Source organism: Lingula anatina, chromosome 1 (genome assembly GCF_051362555.1).
Source record: "Lingula anatina isolate TDL-2025a chromosome 1, LinAna3.0, whole genome shotgun sequence".
Classification (NCBI taxonomy): Eukaryota; Metazoa; Brachiopoda; class Lingulata; order Lingulida; family Lingulidae; genus Lingula; species Lingula anatina.
The window spans coordinates 67,556,335-67,583,066 of NC_141767.1; the positions used below are offsets into that span (position 1 = coordinate 67,556,335).

At 35.5% G+C, this 26,732-nt stretch overlaps 2 protein-coding genes and 1 long non-coding RNA gene across 5 annotated transcripts; 2 read left to right on the top strand and 1 right to left on the bottom strand.

Moving 5' to 3' along the window:
* Positions 1-566: 566 nt before the first annotated feature.
* On the top strand, positions 567-25,151 carry LOC106156482 (uncharacterized). Of its 3 annotated transcripts, none has more exons than XM_087002248.1 (7): positions 567-974; positions 2,464-2,622; positions 2,749-5,619; positions 5,794-5,929; positions 6,151-8,535; positions 19,447-19,539; positions 19,946-25,151. In XM_087002248.1, exons 1-5 carry the CDS (start codon positions 936-938, stop codon positions 6,456-6,458), a joined length of 3,513 nt encoding a protein of 1,170 aa, XP_086858374.1. In that variant the 5' UTR covers positions 567-935; the 3' UTR covers positions 6,459-8,535; positions 19,447-19,539; positions 19,946-25,151. The 3 variants fall into 3 exon arrangements, with proteins under 3 accessions (XP_086858374.1, XP_086858375.1, XP_086858376.1); XM_087002249.1 differs by having other exon boundaries at positions 19,447-19,524; XM_087002250.1 differs by lacking the exon at positions 19,946-25,151 and adding an exon at positions 19,649-19,939.
* LOC147764911 (uncharacterized) lies at positions 9,153-9,704 on the top strand. Its single transcript, XM_087017700.1, has one exon. It carries the CDS (start codon positions 9,153-9,155, stop codon positions 9,702-9,704), a length of 552 nt encoding a protein of 183 aa, XP_086873826.1.
* LOC147764912 (uncharacterized) lies at positions 12,646-14,729 on the bottom strand. Its single transcript, XR_015332128.1, has 2 exons — positions 14,104-14,729; positions 12,646-13,579 (listed from the first exon to the last, which is right to left on the bottom strand). It is a non-coding gene; the product is annotated as an uncharacterized LOC147764912 (long non-coding RNA).
* Positions 25,152-26,732: the final 1,581 nt, after the last annotated feature.

A 26,732-nucleotide genomic window follows, 5' to 3' on the forward strand; every position in this document is an offset into this window, starting at 1 on the left:
AGAGATTAAATAACGATCAACCCTTACTGCCAAGTCAAGCTAGCCCCTGTCAAAAGGGGTGTTCATTCCATTGATTTGCAAAGAAATCACACCTGATCTTGCTATAACAATAAATTCTGCGGTAGGTAAATGATTTGGAAGAATAAATATCAAAAAACGTGAAATCCAAGTCTGCACTAATTAATTCTGCATCTTTTTCAACAGTTGAAAATTTCCCTTAGAAATGGTTGCTCACATTCAAAACAAGGAAGTGATTGTTCAAAGTTTACCCATTTAATATTTTTTTCCTGACGCAAACAAGTCACTTCCTATAAATAGAGGCAAGGCAATCTTTCACAAAAAGCATAAATGAATAGTGTCTTTGCTTCTGTGTTAGATTAACCATCCTTGGGTTAGAGATTTAATTAATTAAATGGCTTCATTCTAAATTGATAGTATATGTAGTACGTAGAAAGCGGGAAGTGCCCAAGGTGCTCTGAAATTCAGAATACTATAGTTGAAAGTGGTTGATCCTCCCGTGAGGTTTCATAATCATATTGCGTTTTTTATTTTTTTATTTATTTATTTTTTTTTTGTGTGTTGTTTATAATTATTTATTCATTTTTGAGTGCAAATATTCTCAAATTACAAAGAAAGTCCTCCCAGGCTCGTAATTCGTATTATAAATATTTCCACTAACCGTTAGGCAATCATTGATTACCCACCTAAAATACTTTACGAATTAAAAGCTATTTGATACTTTAGACCTGCTACAAAATGTCAACTATGAGAAGAGGGAAATTTTCTGCGTGGGTTAATTTATCTGCGGGTTATTTAAAGCGTCGGTATTTCCCTCACGTGACCAAAGGTAGAGCTGCTATAGGTGTACAATTTTTGATATCGGTGCACGCCCCGTCAAAACCTCGAGAGATCCAGTGCTACCGAAAATTTAGAAGATGTCTCTGTTGTGGCGATTCGTGGCTTGTATAAAGGAGGTAAGGGCACTTGGTCGCACACTGTGATTCAGATGATATAGACAGTTTAGACAAGAGCGGGTCAACTTCGCTTTATCTTTGTTTACACCTCGCAAACTTCACATAGCGGATAGTTGTTTCAAACTCCTCTGTACAAACAAATGAAACTACAAGCTGTAGATTATAAATCTGGCCACCCTTAGACATCGCCTTTATGGGGACTGCCGCTGTCTTAAAAAAGGCCATGATCAATGAGATACAACGAAAGGCTTTTAAACTGCCTTATTGATTTATTTATCTATTTGTTTTCTCTCTCTCTCTCTCTCTCTCTCTGTGAGCGCTTCAGGTAAGTAACGACAACTATTTAATATTTTTGCATGCTAAAATGTAGTGGATCTTCGTTGAATTACTTAAGATTTAAACTTAATATAAATACTTAATATAAGAAACTTTATATAAATACTTCGTGTTCTACTTATTAGTCTTGTCGCTGTTCCATTATATAAAAGCCTTTTATTAAAATCCTGCCACGTTTAATCCGCAACTGTAACCTATGTGTCTTGTGGTGCAGGTCGAAAAAGTTAACATTGTTTTTTTTATTATATTGATGGCTTGCATACATCGGTTAGTGTTTAAGGCTGCTTGCAACCGAAAAATGTAGTACAATGGACGGATTGTTTGCGCATCTTGTTTGTGTTGTTTATTTGTCTGCGATAAGTATTTATAAATTCCAGCTGCCTGGGTTGTGCGAGATAATAAACCACAACTTAAAAGCAAAAGACGCCAATAAAACACAATAAACTTAATGCAAAAAAAAAGTGAAGACTGAACGCCGTTTCTATACCAGTACATGTATCTTAAAGACCGATGTCAACTTCATCTAAATAATCCTGTCAACATGCATGCAGTGGCGGATTTAGGGAAGTGTCAGGGGGTCATTACCCCTTTCGATTTCTAAAAATACCCCACAAATGGTCCCCTCTTGATAATAGAATTTTGACTAGTTGAATCATAGTTCTAAACCGTACCAAATGGCACCGTACGCACTCTAAAAAAAAAAAAAAAAAAAAAAAAAAAAAAACCTCGGGGGCCCTCCAGCGCTAAGGTGGTGGGGGGAGGTGTCGGCTTCGTATCCACGGACCCCCTTCAAAAATCCTGGATCCACCCCTGGTATCCAAATGTATCCAAACGGCTTTTCAACCTGCACTGAACTTCATTACGCGACGAACGAAAACTGCAATCCATTACCATATCTCGCAAATGCAGCTTTTGCCAGTCATGTCATTCTCATCAAACACATAAAAAGATACTGATAAGAATAAAATTAATAAGTAAAAACAAATAAATAAAGAATAAATAAGAAAATAAATAATGATAACAGTATAAATAAATAATCAATAAACGAAAGAAACGAAGAAGAAAGATTATCGACTGCCTACCTTCACGTACCACTATAGCCTTATTTAGAAAATAGCAGCGCATGTTAATTGCCATCTGTTTTTTATTTTAGTTCTTCTATCCAACTGTTAAAGAACCCCCAGCTTACACAACTTTAAATCTGGTTGGTGTCAGCGACAATGTGTTCTGTTTCTCCGAAGATCAGAAGAAATTGAAGGACCTGAATGTTGAAAAAATTAAAGATGGCCAACTCCCCTCAAATCACGCAAAGGTAAGTATGTAGTAAATGATTTCAATGAGCTTATATTTGTGGAGACGCTAAAATAGTCCCGTTTTCCTGCGTTAGCGTTATTATTGTTTGAAAATGAAAAATATGGAATTTTTTCGTTTATTACAGATTGTTGTTTTAGGAGATCCTAGAGTTGGAAAAACTAGCCTGTTAAGGCGTCTTCTGGGTCAAAGCTTTCGAGATGACGAGCAAAGCACTCCTGGCTTGGACACGAAGTATGTCGAGGGGAAAAAGGCATATGAATCCTTCGAAGAGGTTGACCGCGGTGATTCAATCGACAGAGACACACAGGAAAGTGCCTCGTACTTGGTTGCCAAAGAGCTGATCCCACATCCTCCTGTCTGTGCAACAGCCAGTGGTTTGAAACATATCAATGCACAGGATTTTGGAGCGTGTTATGTGATAGCACATGTTTCAAAGCTGTTGGTCATGACAATTCCTTCTGTTGTCCTTTTTTCACTGCACAATGTCTTGGGGTTTCCACTGATATTTGGTTGCGTTTGGTTTTCGGCCTGGGTCATTGGCTTGCTCGACACTAAAAATAATTTCGTTAGTGTCATTGATGCAAGCGCCGTTGGCATGACAATGGTCAACTTTTTGATTCGCAAAAATCCTCTTGCTGAATGCTTTGATTGGTTGAAAGATACAGACATCTGCTGCATAAGAGGCAATTTTTCTTCATCACATTGGGTGTTTCTTTGTGATATAATTCACCGGGTTGGATATATTACTCCGGAACACTTCTTTTCCGGAATAATTTGTAGTTTTGGTCATTTGTTGGTGGTTGTACTGGCCGGTTGGACCATTGGTTTCGTTCTTGGATTGCGGATTCGAAAGTGGATCGTTTTCCCGGCATTCTTAATAATGCTGCCTTCCGTAAAATCCAACGAACAACATTTCAGCGTTACGCATTTAGCGTTTTTGGCAGTGCATTTTTCTTATGCCCTTGGAGTTAGTATTGGGGTCGGTATTACGTCCAGAAACTACATGCTGTCAAAAACGAACGCTCTGAAAGAGTTCCCAAGAAACATGGCACTTCATGTAGTCACTTTGACTCTTTTCATTTTTCTGATGCCTATTGCTCTGAGTGAGTACAAAGATCACTTTTTCTGTCAAGTTACACTGTCTGGGGGCTTTGGGATAGTATTTGGATTAATGTATGCTCTAGCCAGTCACAGCTGCCGAAACCTAAAAAGTTTCTTGTTTCAAAATTCAGGAATATACAGCTTTTTTATCGGTGTAATGGCTTGTCCTCTTTACTTGCATTCCATTGGCTGGACAGTTGTGGATCTATCTGTTCTGGCTGAGCAGCCATTTTGGCTTCGTTTGATTTTTGTGATCTCTCCACTCATAAGACTTGGTATTGAAATCCGGAGAAAGGTTGTGCTCAAGGCGTTTGATGCGTGCGGAGTTGATTTGATTTCTATCTCTCGACATTTGTCCAGAATAAACCTCAATCTTGAGTCTTTGCCCACTTTCTTAAATATTTTAGATTTTGCTGGTCAGGAGAAATATCGTTCGTGGCATCATCTTTTTATGTCCAAACATGGCATTTATTTGTTGGTTTTCAATTTAGCTCATGTGGTCGAATCCCCGGAAGCCCCTGAACGTCAGCTGAAAGATCTTGAGTACTGGCTTAACTCCATTTTTGCGCACACCTCTCATCCAGATTCTGTTATCCTCCTGGTCGGTACACACGCCAGAAGTTTTGATAAATCTCTAGAAAACCGGGTTAAAGAGTTTGAAACAATACTGAAACGTAGAATTTTATCAAACCCAAAGTACGAAAAGAGGCTGTACACATGTGATTTTCCGTTCTTTCGAGTCGATAATAAAGTAGACGAAAACCGTGCATTCAAACCTCTACGCGATGCAATTAAAATCAGTGTGCGAGAAGCAGAATTCATGACCGCCATATATCCCATTGCCTGGAGAAGCGCCCTAGGTTACTTTTCAAGATGGTGCAACGAAGGGAATTTTTTCATAAGAAAGACCGAAGCAAAGAATAATTTCAATCAAAATTACCCCTGGTTGAAGGAGGGCGATTTTGAACGAATGATTGACCTTGCAGACAGTCAAGGTCACGTTATATATCGACCGAAAAATGGCGTTCTCTCTGATATAATTGTTCTTAATCCAGACATTTTGATTGCAGTGTTTACCCATCTGTCTTCGATCGATATCAAAGACGTAGAAACAGATCCAAAAATGCGAAAACACAAGAAGGAAGCGCGCGACCTCGTAGAAAAGGGCATTTTGGATGAAAATTTATTTGTGTATATTGCAAAGAAAGCTCTTGAAAAATACTTAGGTCCCATCTCAGACCCACATAAAATGAATCAAAATCTCGCAGTTCTAAAAGAACTACTTATAGCTTTTGACTTCATTTGTCCGATGCAAAAACAACTTGACAGCTGTTTTCTAGTTCCTTCACTTTTACCGTCAGAAGCTTGTGCAGTTTGGAACGAGGAAGAGTGTCATGTTTTCTATCTGGATTTTAGATCATTTGCTGTGACCCCTGTCTTTGATCGTTTGCTTGCCAAATGCCTTTGTTCTCAGAATTTTTCTGGGCAGGAAGACAGCAGGAGGCCATCTGTGTTTAGGGGATGTGGCATTTTCTGTTCTCTTGATGGTTGTCATTTTAAAATACAGACCCGCTGCCGAATACCCCAGCAAAACCTTATCAAAATTTCTTTGGAGAAACAATATGATGCCATTAAAATTCTGAAGTTTTTGCACAGGGAAGTGCGTGAAATCTGTAAAAATGATTTCCCGAATGTGCACTTTATCTTAGGCTTCAAATGCCAGGTTTTGGGCTTTAGGCACAAGAATTGTGAGCAAGATTCACGTGAATGTCATATCATACCACTTTGTAAACATCAGCAGGAGTTGTCATTTCCGGAAAACAGCACTTATGACTATTCTTGCGGCATCAGCAGACAGAGTAAAGTGTGGACCTTCAGCGAGAATGTGTTACAGGTTTGTACCTATATAACACTGTCAAAATTTGCAAGAGGCCCTGACGCATCGTATTCTTAAAGTTGTAAAAGCACACTGTCGAATTACTATAAATCTGAGCGATTGTACCCGTCCCAGATGTTGGCTAATTTGCGTCAAATTACATTGGTAGCATTATTGAAACGTTTTATTTAGCAAACCACTGCAAACATGGGACTCAAAGCAATAGTCAAGCAACCGACTGATAACGAAATGGGTTCGGAGTGTACTTTGTGTGAAGGCTGTGAAGTCACACACAGGAAGAGTGTCTCGGGTGGCGTCCAAGAAAGAGGTAAAAAGTGTGACGAAAAACACCTCAAAGTCAGCGATAAGTTGCTAAATGATGACAGACCTAGCTTCAAATGTCTTCACTTTTTTCTAGCATCCACTAAATCGTTAAAATTGTGATGAAGATAAAAATTGTGGATAAAGAGAAGTAAAGAAGTAAAAGATGTGGATAAAATTTTCACGACGGTGTTTTATAAAACTAATTACTTTTACCCTTTTTTTCAGAAATTTTGACTGATAAGATTTTGTACATATTAGCGACTGAACACATGGGAAGCACGTGGCATGATGTTGGAATGTGCCTTGGAATTCCCGCGGCAACCTTAGATCTTATTGAAAAGAATCAAGAATCTCCGAAGAAAAAGAAATTTGAAGTTTTCCGACAATGGAAAATATCATCCAGCAAGCCAGAAAATATAAAAATTGCTGAATTAAAAAAAGCTTTCTGCGACTGTAATAGGCAGGACCTTGTGACGGCACTTGAAGAATTGATAAGGAGGGAGGCCACTGGAGGAAAGTTACACACCCAGTGACCTGAGGCCCTAACGCTTTCTGACGTTATTATAACGAGTGATAATTTAGATATAAGGCGTATATACATAATGCTATTTAATGTTTAAATAGTATTACATTGTTTGTATTGTATGCACATTTTATATGCTGTGTGGGACTATTGTGTGGCAGTTGAAGATAAATAATTGCTCATAAACGCTGAAATTATTACTGTGAAATTGCGGAAGCCGGATAGTGCCGGTCAAAAATATTAATTAATTTTTTTGTACACGTAAAATATAATTAAAATGCCTATATATCTATCTATCTTTCACGTGTACAAAAAATTATTTTATATTTTTGACTGGCACTATATATTATTATTATTGTACCACCAGCGTTGGCGCTGGCGGTACACATGGTTTTAATCCCATCCAGTCCTTTCCGCCGGCTCCGCCGCCATGTTACCGTTACCGCTTCTCCTCCTAGACTACAAAGGCCTGCATATTCATCTCTTGGATTTAGGTCAACTATAATCTCAACATCGGTTCAGGGGTCTAGGTGTGGCGCTCATTGCAATGCACCCTTGTCCAAAATTGGCAAATTTAAACGCTAATTAACTACCATACCGTAGGAATTATGGGAAAATTTTCCATAGACGGCTGTCCGAAATGTTATAGTGAAGAATGACGACAGCAATCTGGATCTTTGGAACGTTTATTCACCAACTTCTTTTTCACAGAATGTACAAGTTTTTATACACCATTTTCCAAATGAATTTCCCATTCTCATATTACAAAACTCTATTCAATATTTCCTAATTTAGTAATTTAAATGAGACTTGTTTTTGATTTAAAATATTTAAAATATTTCCCGAATAACTCACCTTAGATCTTGTCCAACTCAAGTGTGCATGAATTCTACACGTGGTAAACACGCGCAAATCGATAGAAAAATTAACCAATAAGATCCAACTATATCTGACTCTGAAACGTTCCACCCTTTCTTGCTTCGAGAACAGTCTACACTCGTTGACACTTTAAGACATTTACTTTGCACTCAGTAACTTCCTACACATTTAATTCTGTTTTAATTGTTTTGTATGTCATTTGCTTTACAACAAAAAGTCATATGTGGAGATTTCAAATATGCCCTTGGATTTGATCTTTGACCTTTATTTCAAGGTCAAACGGGCTAGAATTTTCAAAAAAAAAAAAAAATGAATTTTTTTTATACGAAAAAAAATTATTTGCCCTAATATTCAGAAACTACTCAGACCTAACCTATAATATTAGTGGCAGGTGTTTAATTTGTTACCCTTCAGGTCATCTTTCATCTCCGTGAGTTTTGGGTCAATCGGTGCATTTTTACGGGAGTAGCGGCCATAAGTGACCGAAACTGAAAACTGTCTCTAATTCGGGAACTGTTGGCGCTAGAGACCTGTTCTTTTTTGCATTTTGTAGAGCATGTCAAGCCCAACACTGGAAGTGGTCTCCGTTTTTTTTAAATTTCCATACGGTTTTCGATTTATGCTGTATCAAAAAGTACATTGTGGTGGTGAAAGCAAAATGTGCAATACGGTAATGTGTAAGAAATTTTGAACCTCTGGAAAATAAAACATAAGGCTTGGCGAGGCAGACAACTTCCGGTCAAAAATGACATTATTTCATGAAATTTGAACATCTGGAACTTCTGAGCACCTCCCATTTCAAGAATTTCAACCAAAATGACCTTTTCTTTATTTCAATTAATTTCTTCTGTAGGAAATTTAACAATCTACCCTGAGTGTCAGAGCAACGTAAAAATTAGCTTGTAAATATTAAATATACCTTGGAGTCATTTTTACCAAGGAGTTATAACAGAAGGAGATTACACGCGTGGGGGCGGAGCCCGTATTACGGTCTCTCATTGGTCGGAATGAATAGAACCCAGAGAACAATGGATGCCTATCTCTGTTACGCTTAATTGCTACTCTCGTTTAAATCTCGTTTGTTAGTATCTGTGCCTTCGTCTGTTGATTTTTGAGGACAGAAACAGAAACGGAGTCCCACGTTTCTAAAAAATGAGAGAAATACAGAATTTATATGATATTACGTTGGACAAGGTTTTCAAAAACAGGTAAGTGCTTTTAAATGCATAACTACACGAAATATGAAGATAAATTGCAACTTTTATGTCGTAGGGTCTCACTGTGTAAGTGTCCAGCTTCACGTTGATCTCGCGAGGTGGTGTGTGGAGAATAAATATTGCACGAAAAATATTTCCCACTCATAACAAGTGCCTATAAATATAGTATCAGATGAAGAAAGTTTGGTCTTTATACAGTTGCAATTGTTAAGTAATTTGTGGCAATAGCAAAGAATAAAACTTAGGTGCACTTTCAGTAGCCGAATAACAAGCAGATGCTTAAGCCGCCATCTTGATAATATTTCGAAAAAAAAATTACTCCAAAAGACATTTTCCTCCTACTTTTTGAAACTTGTGTCACATGACAGTCATAAAATTTAACTAATTGTTATGTGTGCAACACACTTGCTTGAGCAGTATTGTTTTTTTTTTGCGATTTTACATGTGGTCTAGCTTGGTGTATCATAATGTCGTTAATTGTATGACCTGTTTATGTTATGTAATAAAGACGCTTGACGACACCACGTCATCTTGGAGTCACGTTGTTACATGGTACCAGAAGTAAATCCGAGCAATCGATAGTAATCGGGACAATTTATCTTTTGAAAATGGAGCGTATCAATCCTCCTTCGCCCCTGCAGTTGCAGAGCGGGAATATTTCTGTGGCTTGGCGGAAGTTCATAGAACAATTCAACTGGTATTTAGAGGCCATTGACGCCAGCGAAGCTACAGACGCGCGAAAAATCGGATTGCTATTAACAGTGGCTGGGGGTGAGGCCCAAGACCTTTACCGCACTTTCACTTATGACGAAGAGGGAGACGAAAAGATCTTTGAGAAGGTAGTGGAAAATTTTAAGAGGTTTTGCGAACCGAAGAAGAATGAAATATATGAACGATACTGTTTCAGAACACGTGATCAGCAAGTCGGTGAAACTTTTGAGCACTACGTAACGGATCTCAAAAACAAAGCAGATACGTGTAACTTTGGCATTTTAAAAGAAGAAATGATCAGAGACCAGATCGTTGTCGGCATCAGAGACCTCAGACTGAAAGAAAAACTTCTCCGAACGGAAGATCTAACCCTCCAGAAAGCCGTACAGACGTGCATGGCCGCGGAAACCTGCCAGGAGCAAATGAAAACCGGGTCCTTTAAAACATAGAAATGGATAGAAATGGATAGAAATGGACTGAAATGGGCCGAAATGGACCGAAATGGACGCATGGCAAACCTCTATGAGATCGCACTTGGGTTTTGCATAGTAAAAATAAACTTACTTTTATACCAGAAAGAAGTTTTATTGAATTTTCTGGTGATACACCCTTCGAAGTAGTAATCGGGTCAAGGTCGCCATTTTCAAGGTGGATTCCACAACGAGGATCTATTTTAAAACACAGTTGCTTGTATCATGCACGTGTTTAAAAGTCCAATTAGATAATTTAAACTGCAAACCTTTGACTTAAGTAACCAGAACCAAAGAAAGCTACAATAATGTGTGCAGCATGATAATATTTATTTATTTATTTATTTATTTATTCATTTATTCATTTATTTATTTATTTATTTATTTTTTTTTTTGCGAATTGTCAGCAGGGAGGGGACTAATAGTCTAAGTTAAATAATGAAATTTCTGGATTATAATTAGGAATAAATATATATCCTTATATATCCTTAACCGAAAGAGTTACAGGATGTGGAACTTGCAGTGTATTTTATTATAAACCTGTTTGAAACTGTTGATCTCTATAGCATAGGGCATGTCCATTGCCATATCTGTAAGTTTTCTGTATTTTTCTGTTAGTGTTGTGAAATGGGTGAAGAGTGAAAAAAATTTCAGGTAAGAAAAGTGATGTTTCTTTAACGCTGAGACCAGTACTTCAGATTGCCAGTGAACCATTACAGTTATTAATAACCAGTTAACGATCTCTGCTAGCTGGTAGAGATAATGATAAAAATGTGACAAGTGAGTAGTTATGTCACTGACAGGTAAGTCAGACTTACATTCTTTATTTAATTAAGTGAAAATTGATTTGGCTACTATTCCTTTTGGCTTCTGTGAGCTTGTGGAGTTAACACCTCATTAATTAATCACCACTATCAGATCAGGTCCTATGATAAGATATTTGTATCTTAACCAATTTTTTTCATTGAACAGATCCATTCTATCAAGTGTTCATTTTGGCCAAAAAAAAAAATTTACATTCTCACCAATAGTTAGGGCCTAATGAATCCATCCCAACATCAAAGGTTTTTTTTTTTTTTTTTTTTTTTTTGTAACAATTTCTAAACAGATTATCATTAATAACAGAGCCATCAATGAGGAGGTCATGTGGTCTGATGGCAAGCACAGATTTCAAGCTAATTATCATAACGATCCTTTTGGCGTTTAAAAAGAATTTATTATATTTTCATTTACAGTGTATTTATTGTGAAATATGAATCTTATACAAAGAACTATTCCCCCTCAATTTACCATGACCAATCAAAGTGTGCCTGACTCTCAGAAAGTATTTAAAACCCAGCTGCAGAGAAGGCATTAGTTCAGTTTCTTTATGAACCCTTGCGTATAGAGTTCTAAGATACAACCAAGTATTAATATGAAGTCTAAGAAGCCTCGATACCCATGCAGTGTCTGCTCAACTGCTTGCACATACGATGTTATTGAGTGTTCCTCTTGCAATCAATGGACTCACAGGTAAGCTGAATTGATAAGATAGTAAGAAAACATACTTACAGGGTTGGAAGACAAAATTTGTCTACTTATTTGCTTGTTATAATTGTTACGATCATAATCAGGTAGCTTTTGGAATATTTGGGAACCAAAAATATTACTTTTGCAACTGATGCAGATCTGCAATAAAAACTTTAATCTTATACTTTTTTTATTACAAAATGGTAATCTCATCCCTGAATAGGTAAATTGGATTAACTAGCTTAGAATGGATTAGGTTTTAATGCTGTCTCAGATCACAGAATAATTTTTAAAAAAATTTTTCACATTGGACTGCTTTTGATTTGTTATTGTTATGAAGTGATGTGCTACATGTATGTAGGGGATTTCATTATTATTTGTTGTAGCTGGTGTTTTGGTATACCAACCGACTCATATATATCGATCACTGTCCCTACCTGTGTCGTAGCTATTTGACATCACCCTATAACTCATCTCATTTTACTATATATTTTACCTTGTCAAATTGAACTGTCGATTAGATTTACTTCGATTATTAAAGGCACATCTTTTCCATCTACATGTAGTTACAACTTAGTTGCTGTTTGTGTCTGGAAATTAATTGTCCATTTCTTCTCACTAGGAGACACTTTGTCTTATATAGTAAATAATATTAACTTTAAAGAGGATAGTGTATACACTTCTTTCACATACCTCTCTGAGGGGTTAGAATAAAATATTGTGTTAATGAAAAAAAGAGGAATAAATTTATCAGTGAAATTATGACGAAGTAAAATTGAATCAAATAAAAGTAATAATAGGTATGAGAATAAAGCAAAAAAGGCAATATTTTAGTAAAAAATCTAAAACCCACATAACTTTACATAACATTTCATTATATGAAACTTTACTTTGGATTTTTTTAAAGTATCCAAGAGTCAATGCGGTTCCATATTTTAATCATATTCTATGGTTTGTTCTGAATTGGGGCCTTTCACATCGTGTCTTAAATGTCAGTTGCCAATTATTATTACTAGTACTAAAGGTTTTTTTTTTTTAATATTTGCATGTCATTTAACTACTCTTTTATCTGGTTATATAATATGACCTTGAGGATTTTTGATGATTTGGATGATTTTGTTTAATCTAGTCAATTATTTCATAACATGCTACATGTATGTGTAATTACTTTCCATTGGAAGAATAAGCCATTCAGATCATTCTTTTGGATACTGAATTAGTCTAGAACAAAGTTAACATTAAGGTTGAATTCCTTGATAGAAAGGGAATTTCCAACATCATTTTTCAGTATAAGGGCCATTCCGTGGTATTTGGTCCAGAGACCTTAAAATTTCAAAAAAGACTCCTACTTACAAAACTTATAATTTCTGAAACCAGACACCACTAGACACCAGAATCCCCCAAAAAAAGGTTTTGATGATTATTATTTTATTGAAACTTTTATCTGGAAAATTTATAAAATAGTGTTATGGAAGGACATTTTTATTTTTGATGTAGTTTACAAAATATTGATTATTTTTAATAATAAAGGCTACAGACATTAAATATAAGTTATTTTTTACATATAACCAAGTGCATTACATTGAAATTTTTCTGAATAGAAAAGAATGGATTAATTAATATCAAAATGTTCTTCCACGACAATTTAGGTACCTATTTTTTAAGTTTTCTCAGTCATTACAAAAGCTAAAAACTTTTTACTTCATATTCTCCTCAAACATGGTATGGGTCAACAACCTTTGAAAAAAAATTGACATATAAGATTTCAGTGGATTAATAAATCAAAGTTATTAAAACTGTTATGGAAGGACATTAAGTGTCATGGATGGACACCTCACATATTTTGGGTGAATACCAGGCAGATGGGTGAACAATGAAGTCCTGGCCCTTTCTTTCAGATTACTTCAAGTTGGAATTTTAAGATCTTCCATAATCTAATTATTGCTGTCTTTTTATTTAATAGCACACTATTTTAATGATTTTGATATAATTGTAATGTAGGATTGCATAAAATTTAGACATTTGCTGAAAAATCTCATGTTGCCTGCGTTTAGGAGTTAGGGCATCAAACTGTGATACAGCCCACTTGAAAGGTCTGCGACACTACGACCCTGGAGGACAGCCCAGAGTATAGTGATTGGTACTTTATTATTAATATCCGTTTTTTATAATACTAACAGGTGAAGGGGATATCTTTCAGCAGTTCCATAATAATGTTGCCTGCATTTAGGAGTTGGGGCATCAGATCTGTGATACAGCCCATGTGAATGGTCTGCGGAACTATGACCATGGAAATGCGGCTCAGGGTGGCACTACGACCTGGCATCTACATCGCACTGCCCAAACTGAAAGCAGATCAACAGCATCAAAGTTAAGAAAGCTCTGGCAATGGTACCCGGGCACCTCCAAAAGTTGCTGAACGAAGGAAACTGAGGAAATCTCATTTCCTACCTATAAACGGTCCTTTTCAGGACCACCCACTTTTCTCAGGAAAGGCTTCCAATATATTCCATTTAACTACCTAAACCTATATACCCTTTATAATACAGGAATACCTAGCATGACTGCTTGATGAAACTGTAACAGGACTGTTATTTAAAAACGACTCAGACTGATCTGGTAGAGACTTGAAGTGGTATTTTTTATAAACATGTTGTTTATTGCGATACCTATGAGAGGTAGAACAGCATGAGTGGACAAATGTCTGAATAATGTGATGAAACGAACAGAACAATTTACGTGAACTAAAACTAAAAAATAAATGAATAGTATTTTAAATGAACTAAACTAAAAATAATTATCTGTATAACAAAATAAGACAACATGAAACTCTTAAATAAAAAAGCAAACCAATCAAGCCAATATTTACCTGTAAGAGGTAGAACAGCGTGAGTGGACGAATGTGCCGCCAAATGAGGTAGGGCATGTTTCTGGGCCTTGCACTCAAATGCAGTTATAATTCCATGTAAACGCCATGAAATAGATTTTTACTCATTAAATTGATTCTTTTGGTCTTTGATGAATTAGCAGTTCAAACGCGGCAGATATATATTGAGGTTTCTTTACGTTGCATGGTATGTGTTGAAAGAATCTTAATATCTATTAAGCGAACTTATTTCTTTTTTAATTTAGGAATAAACTAATGATAATAAAATGAAAAGAAAACAAATGATTTCAATTTTGAACCAGTATTATTTTAGAAAACCATTGACTTTTTGTGCTAATGAACAACGCTGATAGGCCTACATTTCTGTGAAACTTGAAGCAACTAGCTTTACTTTATTGATACCCTATACAGGTTATACATATACTATATTCGATCACAAGCCTATGAAAGTAGATTTTTAATCCTCTAACAATTTTTTTTTAGATGCCGACATCTTTCATTTCACTATCCGGTTAAAAAAAAACATTTTTATGACTGGTGTACCATGAAATTCTGACTCCCCTAAAATGTGACTCCCCAGTCAGATTTCCATAAATTATGGAAATCTGACTGGGGAGTCACATTTTAGGGAAGTCAGAATTTCATGATTAATGGAAATGTAACTCCCCAGTCCAATAGTGAAAATTTGTCTCCCCCTGGGAAATTTTGACTCCCCCCCCCCCCCCCACACACACACAAAACATTCATAAATTTATTTTATTTGAGTAAATGACTATGATCTTGTAGTATGCATAATGGAGGACACATTGGCACTTAAATTTTTGTTTTAATTTTCATGAAAAATATAAAAAAATTAAAGATTTGTATTTTACCACACAAGGACTCCCCCTATGAAAAAGTATTTATTTGACATTTTTCAACATATTTTCTTTTAGGGTACTTTAGGAAGAATATATTGGATAAGAATAAGAAAATGAAAGATTAGTATTCTATGAAAAAGCTATTGATAATTGATACATTGAGACAATGGGTGGTAAAATGCACATTTTAGATTTTCTTAATTTTCATGTTTTTTTTTTTTTAATTTTTTCTCACCTAATATTCAACCATCAAACTTTCAAATATTAAGTTACTTTTTCATAAATTGACTAGCTCAGGTCTCCCCTATATTCTATATCAGTAAAGCACCATCTTATGTGGAATTTCCAACTATTACCGTATTTTACTATTTTATATGGGAGGACGGTTGTGGTCGGTTGTGCTAGGTTGAGGACGGTGTTTAGGTACACTGCCACAGCCTCGTTGTATAATCACCGCCACAGCCTCGTTGCGGAATCCACCTTTAAAATGGCGACCTTGACCCGATTACTACCTCGAAGGGTGTACCACCAGAAAATTCAATAAAACTTCTTTCTGGTATAAAGGTAAGTTTATTTTTACTATGTAAAACCCAAGTGCGATCTCATAGAGATTTGCCATGCGTCCATTTCGGTCCATTTCGGTCCATTTCAGTCCATTTCTATCCATTTCTATCCATTTCTATGTTTTAAAGGACCGATGAAAACCTTCGGGTCCTCTACAGAGGCGGTGGTCAATGCGGTGCGTAGTAAGAAGGTCAGTCATGGTTATAAAAGAAGTAAACCATTAGAAGCCACTGGTAAAAGTCGTCAAAGCCGTGAAATCCCATGTAGCAGTGACAAGCCTCGTAACAGTAAATCTTCTACTAGAGAATGTTGCAGATGTGGTGGGGACCACAATAAATACAAGTGCCCGGCATGGGGCAAGATGTGTAGAAAATGCAAAGGATGGAACCATTTTGCAAATAAATGTAGAACAGACAGTAAAGTACATACTCTGAATGCTGTATCTGATGAAGAAGATGAAGAAGAACTATTTGTTTCCACAGTCAGAACTGACCGATCAAAGTGTGAGTGGATAGCTCCAGTGAGTGTGAATGGCACAGTTATACCCTTGAAAATAGACAGTGGCTCTCAAGTGAACATTCTGAGTATCGATGAGTACAATTTGTTAAGACAGAAACCAAGACTGTACAGTACTAACACTAAACTGAGTGCTTATAACAATACTAGCATTGCTACAAAGGGTATATGTTATGTAAATCTGACTCTAAAGTCAGGAAAGAAAATAAATAATGTAAAATTTTATGTAGCAAACCAAGACTGTGTATCAATACTAGGAGCAGGAGATAGTGAAAAATGTGGTTTAGTAATAAGAACTAGAGATGTCAGAAAAGTATATGGCATTACAGAGGGTGGTTTAACAAAGGAATACATCAAAGAAAAGTACGGTGATGTATTTACAGGCATTGGTTGCCTGGAAGGTGAAGTTTGTATTAAACTCAAAGACAATGCAAAGCCAATAATATGTGCAGCTCGTAAAGTACCTTTTGCTTTGAGAGATAAACTCCAGAAAGAGTTGGAAAGATTGGCAAGTCAGAACATAATAAAGAAAACAGATGGTCCCACAGACTGGGTACTTCCCTTAGTATTAGTTGAAAAAGCTAATGGTAACCTTAGAATATGCATGGATCCTCTAAGATTGAATGAATATGTCTGCCGAGAACATTATCATTTACCAGAGAAATCTGAAATAGAGAGTGACATGGCAGGTGCCAAGTGTTTTTCAAAACTGGACCTTCGTCATGGTTTCTATAACCTTAAGTTAGATGAGCAAAGCTCCAGGTTGTGTACAGTGGCTACACCGTTTGGTAGATATTCATTTCTTAGGATGCCATATGGGGTGAAAAGTGCACCAGAGATTTTATATGCTAAGATAGCTCAGTTATTTGAAAATGAGAAAAATGTGAAAGTTTTTATTGATGATATTGTGATTTATGCTGAAACATGGTCAGAGCATAATAGAATTTTACAACGTGTGATGAATATTGTACAGAAAGCAGGCGTGAAGTTCAATGGAGACAAATGTGAAATAAGTTGTACTGCTTTAACATTTCTAGGTGATTGTCTTACAGAACATGGTATAAAGCCAGATCCATGTAAAGTCAGTGCTATAAACAATATGCCTGATCCAACATGTAAGGAAGAATTACAAAGAGGGCTAGGTATGATTAATTACTTATCAAAATTCATGCCCAATTTGTCAGAGAAGACTACGAAACTGAGACATTTGTTATTGAATACTGTAGACTGGAATTGGTCTGATGAACATAAGAAAGAATGGGACTGTTTGAAAAATATGATCAGGAGTGACAAAATATTACAGTACTTCGATCACAACAGGAAGACGAAAGTATCGTCAGATGCTTCCAAAAGTGGACTTGGAGCAGTTTTACTACAGTTACATGAACATGAGTGGAAACCTGTTGCATTTGCTTCTAGGGCAATGACAAAGACAGAGTGTAGATATGCACAGATAGAACAAGAATTGCTAGGAATGGTATTTGCTGCAGAGAAATTTCATGAATATATCTATGGTAGAGCAGATGTGATAGCTGAGACTGATCACAAACCTTTGATATCACTTTCTAGTAAGATATTGAGTGACTTAACTCCACGATTACAACGTTTAATGTTAAGGCTTAGAAGGTATGACTTGAAATTTGAATATAAGCCTGGCAAGTATCTTGTAATTGCAGATACATTATCTCGTGCATATGAACCAAGTCAGAAAAGTGACACTGAAAAAGAAATTGAATTGCATTTGGACATGATTAGAGAATCCAAGTGTTTTAGTGATCCTATGTGGAAAAAATTGGCTATGGAAACCGAGTCAGATGAAACTCTGAATTTGGTAATGAAAGCAATTCTCAATGGATGGAACTCTTATAGGTTTTTGAAACCATATTTTCATTTTAGAGAGAATTTAGCAGTGATTGATGGTGTTATTGTACATGGTACAAAAGTTGTAATACCAGGTTCAATGAGAAAAGATATGTTACACAGAATACATGAAGGTCATTTGGGTATTGAGAAATGCCTTAGTAGGGCAAGAGTATTATATTGGCCCAACATATCTCGTGATGTCACTGACACTGTTAGTAGATGTAGTATTTGTCTTGCCTGAAGTAGATATTGATATGGAACAGAGTCCTTCTCAGGCACAAGTTAATGTTATGCCACAAGTTGTAACTCTACCTGATGTCAAGACTCGTAGTGGTAGAAACATTGTTAAACCAAAGAGACTTATTGAAGAGTGTTAAAAGACATTGTTTAGTTATTGAGATAAGGAGAACAAACTATGTAGATTAAAGCATAAGATACTTTATTTAGAAACATTTTTTATTGTAAAAAAAAGGAAGATGTATCATAATGTCGTTAATTGTATGACCTGTTTATGTTATGTAATAAAGACGCTTGACGACACCACGTCATCTTGGAGTCACGTTGTTACACTTGGATACGAAAATTGACAATTTTCATGAGTTCCGATCAAAAAGTGTTATGCTTGTTATGGCCAAAAGCCTTACTGCTTTTTGTACTTTTCAAATGCAAGATTATAAAAAAAATTGGTGTGTTTAGATTCTTGAACATCTTGGTCGTGGCGTGGTATATATTGCATGGATACTGCTCCAATATTTCTTGAAAAAAATAACCCGATTTGTTCAGAATACCAATTTTTTACTCTAGTGTTATGGGTAAATGTACCATTTTGGCCTTTACCTTTTTCATGTCTAAATCTAAAAAGACTTATCATGACAGTTGGTCATCATTTTTCTTCTCACCATGGTGGGTGGCTTTGGAGTGGTAACTTTGTTGTTTAAGTAAAGTGCTCAGTTTTTTTGACTGGAAAATTTTGCCTCCACCCGGCATTTTCCATCATGGCGGTCTAACAGGAAGTTTGACTTCACAGTGTCTTTGGTATAGTTATTTTTAACTTATTTAGTCTTCTTTTTACATATATATGTTTTAATTCATATTAAACCTTTGAAAAAAGAACACACATGAATCCTGGTGCTTCTTAATTTAAAGTCTTAAGGTTTTAAGTTCACCTAGGCTCCACCAATTACTTTACCTGTTATCTCACTACACATCTCTCTTTGAGTCGAGGTGTGTAAGACACACTTTATTGTGTAAGACACCTCTATAATTAAGGGGTACTTGCTTCTCTACTTAAATTATACTTCACTACTTTGGCATGTTAGGTGGCAAGCTTGGATGTTTCAGTTCATTTTAAGAAAGAAGCTTTGCCTTGGTGGTTACAAAAGAATAGAACTCTATTAAGGTTTATTCATTACTTGAAATTAAATATTTCATCTTGTAGTGTTGAAACAGAAATTCTCTCAAAATTGATAATGAATTTGACAAGCATATCTTAACACTACTCAAGTTTTTTTTTCTATTATAGATATGGGAGAAGGCTGCATTGAATATATGAATTATGGTCAGGCTGGAAAAAATTAAAATATGTCAATGAAAAAAGGAGGTCAGTGTGTCTGGGGTAAGTTACTTTTGTCATAATGCCTAAGATGCATTAAACATTCACTAACAACAGTACCCTTTTTAATTTTTTTTTCAAAATACAACAACCTTGGGCATTTTCCTTTTAGCAACCAGCCTCTCTGAAATCCCCTTTTTGTCCTGTCAGAAGAGTAGGGACCAGGGCGGATTTAAATAATTTTTTGTAATAAGTACAATTTCTTTCAATTTCTTGGGGTTATTAGCTTGTGATCATGAATCTTGATGTTCTATATGAATTTAGTTGTAAATTGTTCATTTATGTGGTGAACATTATTTCAGTCAAGTCATAACAAGACACATTAAACTTCACTGCATAATTCCATAATGTCTACATGGATACTAGTAGTTCATAATGCTATTATTATGTTTTTTTTTCTAACCTACAGGTTTCTCTCTTTTCTGAGTGGCATGGCATTAGCAAGGCAGAAGAAAAGGCCCTGAAGAAATTCTCACTTGAGTTGTCCTTTTTGGAGAAGAAACTGGATAAGACTGGCCAACAGAGATTGCATTAAATTAATAGTGCTCCTTTATGACATTTTAAAATATTTTCAGTCACCTAACTGACTCTATACATTGCAAAAGTGGACATAAATTTTATGTTACTGTTACGTAGAAAAAAATTCAAAACCTATATATAAATTGTTGATTGCCAGTGAAATTTCTGTTTCAGTGAAATTTCTTTAAAGCAGTCACTTACTGCTTACTTACCAGTTAATTTTTTCAGCTGTTACATTTTATAAATGTTCTTACTAAGTGTTGTCTTGATCTATAATAACCTTTTGAAAATCCCATGTTTTTCATCCTATTTGTAAGAATTAACCACTTTATCTTCTAGGATTTTTTTTTTTCATTCGGCCCATTAGATTCTCAGACCTTGCTGGCCTGTAAGTGGAATAGTATCTGGCACAGACTGGTATCAGCAAGTCAGATAAAAAAGAATATAATTATTTCTATTTGCACGGTTGAAAAAAATGCCATCATAGACTGCATAAAACTGGAAAACTGTAGCAACTTAATCATTCTTATGACTTCATTTATTACTGCTTATGTGTAAAATTTTTATGTACAGACACAGATGTGTCTGTACATATAGCCATCATCTGCGTCTGTCGTCGCCGTCGCCGTCGTTGCCGTCGTCGCCGTGCACTTTTACCGATAACACGATAAGTGGAAAACTGTTTTTTATTTCAGCTTGAAACTTACAGAATTGATGAATATTTATAATATGCAGGTCAAGTTCGAAAATCAGCATGATCGGGTCACTTGTAGGGAAGTTATGCTGTTTTTTCACTTTTTTCAGCATATATGCAGCACCGATAACACGATAAGTGGAAAACCATTTTACCTTTTGGTTTGAAACTTACAATACTGATGAATATTCATAATACGCAGGTCAAGTTCGAAAATCAGCATGATCGGGCCATTTTTTGGGAAGTTATGCTGTTTTTTCACTTTTTTCATCATATATGCAGCACCGATAACACGATAAGTGGAAAACCATTTCACCTTTTGGCTTGAAACTTACAGAACTGATGAATATTCATAATACGCAGGTCAAGTTCGAAAATCAGCATGATCGGGTCACTTGTAGGGAAGTTATGCTGTTTTTTTCACTTTTTTCAGCATATATACAGCACCGATAACACGATAAGTGGAAAACCCTTTTACCTTTTGACTTGAAACTTACAGAACTGATGAATATTCATAATACGCAGGTCAAGTTCGAAAATCAGCATGATTGGGCCATTTTTAGGGAATTTATGCTGTTTTTTTCACTTTTTTCAATATAAATGCAACACTGATAACACAATATAAGAAAAACGGATTGGCCAATTGTCATTATACTCACAGAAGTTGTCAATCTTACTAAAACGCAGGTTGAGTTCAAAAATCAGCATAAGCGGGCCATTATTTTAGAAGTTATACTGTTTTTTCACATTTCCTCAGATTCAATTATTAGGCATGTTAACAGTCTCATTATTGAACTAATAAGATGCGTAAAAGTGTTTGTTTGATATTTCCTGCATCTTTACAACATTGTTAGTTGATTATGTAAAAAACATGGTAAAGTTGTTATCATGTAATGTGTAATAAAGTGTCAAAAATGGAAATAAACTCATATCATTGCAGTTTGTCAGATTCAATCATCCACTATGTTCAGAATCTCAGAATGGAGGAAATTGGACATTTAACACTGTTCTATTGATACTTTTCCCATCTCATCAATTTTTTTAGTTGGCCATATAAAAATGGCAGTAAAATGTTTATTTTGTTTTATGTTAAAAAAGTGTTAAAAATGGAACTAAACCCATTTCAGAACAGTGCTGTCTTGTTTACATTTTGGCATTTTCAAGATGTGACTTTGAAGTTCCATGGGCCTGAAGACCTTTGCTAGTCACATTTTCTGAATATCCGTGATACTAATATCTCATAATTAAAAATTGATGGTCATTATGCTGTTAAACATTATGTAATATTGCATCAAAATTTGAAGAAACCCCTATTTTGGGCACTGCTCCCATGATGACCATTTAAGGAAAGTCATGTCACTTACTGTTCTCAAACTTACAGGAAAGAAACATGGGACTAAAATATAGCTTCAGTAGGCAATGCAGTCTGTTTGGTAATTTTTTCTGGCAATTAAACAGTTTTTTTGTGAAAATTTAATTTTTCACATGTTGGCATTTTCAAGGTGTGACTTTGACGTTCCATGATCCTGAAGGCCTTTGCTTGTCACGTTTTCTGAATGTCCATGTTACTAATATTTTATTAATAACATTTGATGGTTATTATGCTGTTAAACATTATGTAAGGTTGCATCAAAATTTGAAGAAACCTCTATTTAGGGCACTGCTCCTATGATGACCATTTAAGGGAAATCATGTCACTTGCTGTTCTCAAACTTACAGGAAAGAAACATGGGTCTAACATACAGCTTCAGTAGGCAATGCAGTCTGTTTGGTAAAATTTTCTGGCAATTTAACAGTTTTTTTGTGAAAATTTAATTTTTCACTTATTGGCAATTTCAAGGTGCAACTTAGAACCTCCACGGGCTTGAAGACCCATACTAGTCACATTTTCTGAAAATCCATGATGTATATTTTATTATTAAAAATTGATGGTCATTATGCTGTTAAGCATTATGTAATGTTGCATCAAAATAGAAGAAAACACAATTTTTGGTGCTGCTGCCATGATGACCATTATGGGAAAACCATGTTACTTATGATTGTCAAACTTTCAAAAAAGAAACACATGGCTAAAATGCAGCCCGAGTTGGAAAAGCAGTCTAATTGGCTTCTTTTTCTGGAAGTTATACATTTAAGTGAAATATTCATTATCTTTTTGGCATATTCATTGTGGGACTCAGAGCTCCCATGGGCATGAAGCCGTATGGTAATCAAATTTTCTACATGTCCATGCTATTTATAGTCAATAATCAAAAATTGGTGATAATTATTCTATAATTTATTATGTAATGTTACATCAAAATTGACAATAATCTTTTTGCACTGCTACTGCAAACATTATGAAAAGAAAACTGTGTTTATCATTATATTTAACTTATAAGTATGATTTTTAGGATTGGCATGTAGTTCAAATTACAAAGCCAGGTCAATTGGGTTATCATTTATTATTGAATTTTATGCAATTTTGTGTGAAATTTTCATTTTTCTCATTCTGGCACTTTCTAAGCATAAACTTGAACTCTGATGGGCCTGAAGCCTTATGCTTTTATTTTCGTCGGTGTTACCTGTTGTGCAAAATTAAAATTTAATGTTGACTGTGCAGTTAAACATAATGTATTATTGCATCAGAATTGGTAGTCTCCTATTTTGTGCATTATTGTTTTGTGCTTTTCTTAAGTTGTGACTTATGGGCCTGAAAGACCTTTGAGAGGGTTAGTCTGTCAATTTCCCTTGGGTATCACTTAGCTAATTTCAGTGTTATAATTTGCCTAATTGATAGGCCATTAAATGAGATTACATAAAGCACACTTGTTGATATTTCCCTGTAAACTCCCAAAGGTAAAGCTCTCTGCTAGATTAATAATAAGGAAGCAATGATAATTATGCAGGTAAATTTTGTTTAATATTGCAAATAAGTTTTTGATATATATATATATATATATATATATATATATATAAGATTAAAAGTTTGAATAGCAGCTTCATTGGAATTATATTTACCTCTGCCAAGGAGGTTATATTTTCACCTCTGTTTGTCTGTCATCAACATAACTCAAAAAGTTATGGACCAATTTTGCTGAAAATTTCAGGAACTGTCAGAAGTGGGCCAAAGAGGACAATAATCAATAATAATCAACAATTGCTGCCTTGTTAATTTTTTTCTCAAACACTGGCATTTGTGACTTATAACTTCCATCCACCTGAGGCTTTGCTCATTTTCTGTATTTCCACATAAGCAGTTGTATTGTTTTTTATGTCTTTAAACATTATGTTATATTATTTTATGCACTGTCATCATTTTTCAAATATTGAGACTTTCATCATGTGACTTTGGTCTCTTATGGTCCTGAAACTGTAATCTTATTGAAGGGGTGGATTGAGACCATCTTCTGGGTCTTCCGGAAGACAGTCAGGTTATTAAGTTTATATTGACTGGTATCTGTTTTTTTTTCTGTTGGAAGACCTTCAAAATGGAGGATGGATCAAAATAGATACTTTGGATTACTGTCAGAAAATATCTCTGGATCTGCTCCTGTTATGGATCTGCTCCTGCCTGGGCAGAGGTCTGCACTCTCAGAGTGCTTTTCTAGTTTTGTTTATTTTCCTTAATAACTTTTTTCTCAAACGCTTGCATTTGTGATATTTAACCGCCTGAAGCTCTGCACATTTTCTGTATTTCCACATAAGCAGTTGTATGTTATTTATGTTTTCAAACATTATGTAATATTATTTTATGCACTGTCATCATTTTTCAAATATTGAGACTTTCATCATGTGACTTTGGTCTCTCATGGTCCTGATACTGTAATCTTATTGAAGGGATGGATTGAGACCATCTTCTGGGTCAGCTTCCGGAAGACGTTCGGATTTTTAAGTTTATATTGACTGATATTTATTTTTTTTTCTGTTGGAAGATCATCAAAATAGAGGATGGATCAACAAAGATACTTTGGAATACTGTCAGAAAATATCTCTGGGTCAGCTCCTGTTATTGACCATGTTACCTGTTGTGCATGATTAAAATTCAGTGTTGACTAACAGTGCTATTATAAGCATTATTTATTATTGCATCAAAATTGGCAAAATGACCTATTTTGCATCATTATTTTCTGTTTTTTGTCTGTACATTTGACAGCTTTGCTGCCTTGTTGTTTTTGTTCTTCTATTGATATAATAAAATGGTTTTACTCACAGATGCTACTTTCATGAGTATAGAGTATAGAGTGCTTGAGTATAGAGTTGACTTAAAAGATATTTTAAGTTAATATAGTAAATAATAGTTTGAAATTCAATATTCTCATCTTTATTTGTTTCACTTTAAAGAGCTCAGTGAATACTAAAATTTCTGATATATTTTGTACATAAATATATTTCTGAATGAATAAAAATTATTCTTAATGTATAGCACTGTGCACTTGTTTACCGACAAATATGAACAGTGTTAGTACGTGTCAAATAATCCTGAAAAAAAGGGAAATTTCCAAGATAAAGAAATTTATAACGAGTATTCAGTAAACTGACGTGTCGTGGCATTGCCTCAACCTTGGATTAAAATTTTAATTAAATGCATTATAATATTAAAATTATACCGAGTGAGAGAAAAAATACTTTAAGAAATTTAAAACCAGACACAAAGCGTAGGCACTGTCACAATGTATATGTTTATGGGACCCAAGGGCAGGAGGGTCCAAACGTTAATGTATTAATATTATGTCCTTTGGCAGTGAGGACAGACGTTCACTTGAACGTCATTTTCACAAACCACAGTTGGGACGTTTTCTTTTGACTTCTCCTTGGTGATTTTTCACCGGGTTGTGCCATAAAAAAGCCATCTATCACCGACTAAAAAAAGCTCATGGCGACCATCCTCAGTCACCACCTTATAATCGCTTTCTATGATATCGTTCCCTTCCAGCACATCGTCCAAATAATTACCTGTGAAAAAAATCGTCAGCATCATACAGCGGCGCTTTGACATTACTGATCTCGAATTCTAACGCGAAATAACGCATATGAAATTTATCTCCAAGCTGAGGAGAGCGACGCAGACGAAACCTTGAGACCGGAGGCCCGTCCCCGTAGCTAGCTCCGCCCACCGTTACAGACATCGGACAATAGAAAGGCTTGCGTGTAATCTCCTTCTGTTATAACTCCTTGTTTTTACTAAGCTCTGGCGAACAGCGGCCATGTTAGGCTTCCGTCAATCAAATAGAGCTGCTCCGCAGTGAATATGCAGTTGAATGTCATCAGGCCAAAATGAAACGTAAAACATATTTAATTCTCCTTTATTTAATTTTATTTGCTGTATTTAAGATGTAAAGTGAAAAAATAAATAATATTCTTCGAAAGGAAAAAACATATCCAATGTTTTTGTATTTTTTGCTTATCAAAGAACATTTAGTCCTGAGATATACACGTGCACAATACACGTGCTTGCCGTGTGCCAAATTTGACAGCTACACTGTATGCCCGATACCACTATATAAAGGCTGCGCAATGGCTACACGAAAATCAGTTTTTACAGCAGAATGTTGCTTGTATTGTGGCACTGACCTTCGACTGCAAGATACATGTATTTTCAATTCAATCTTCTAACTCCGCGTCAGGCACTTTAATTGCTTCTTGTCTCGTCTGCACGAGATAACTTCAGCGCAAGGCGGGAAAGGCAGCTCCAGGCGGCCAGACCTGTGACGTACGAGACTTATGACTCCCAAATATGGATCCAGGCGGACACAGCTGTGACGTGTGACTTCCAAATATGGAAGCGCCCCAGGCAGAATTTTGAAGAAGAATGCCCCCGAGTTAGCACACGAACAATATGTGGGGCTTCGATTTGAAACCTGCCAGCTTTTGTGTTTTTAATCTCCAAATACTTTAAAAAATCTATAAAGCTTATAAATAGGCCATCTATAAGAACATATTATATCATATCTTTTATATCAATTATTATTACATATCACAATAATAAACGAGTCGCCTTTTG

Excerpts from the sequence above, each read along its gene's own strand:
- LOC106156482 (XM_087002248.1), top strand. The coding sequence starts at position 936 with ATGTCTCTGTTGTGGCGATTCGTGGCTTGTATAAAGGAG. Across the intron at positions 975-2,463 it reads TCGTGGCTTGTATAAAGGAG|TTCTTCTATCCAACTGTTAA; the intron begins GTAAGGGCACTT and ends TTTTTATTTTAG. Across the intron at positions 5,930-6,150 it reads GGGTGGCGTCCAAGAAAGAG|AAATTTTGACTGATAAGATT; the intron begins GTAAAAAGTGTG and ends CCTTTTTTTCAG.
- LOC147764911 (XM_087017700.1), top strand. The coding sequence starts at position 9,153 with ATGGAGCGTATCAATCCTCCTTCGCCCCTGCAGTTGCAGAGCGGGAAT.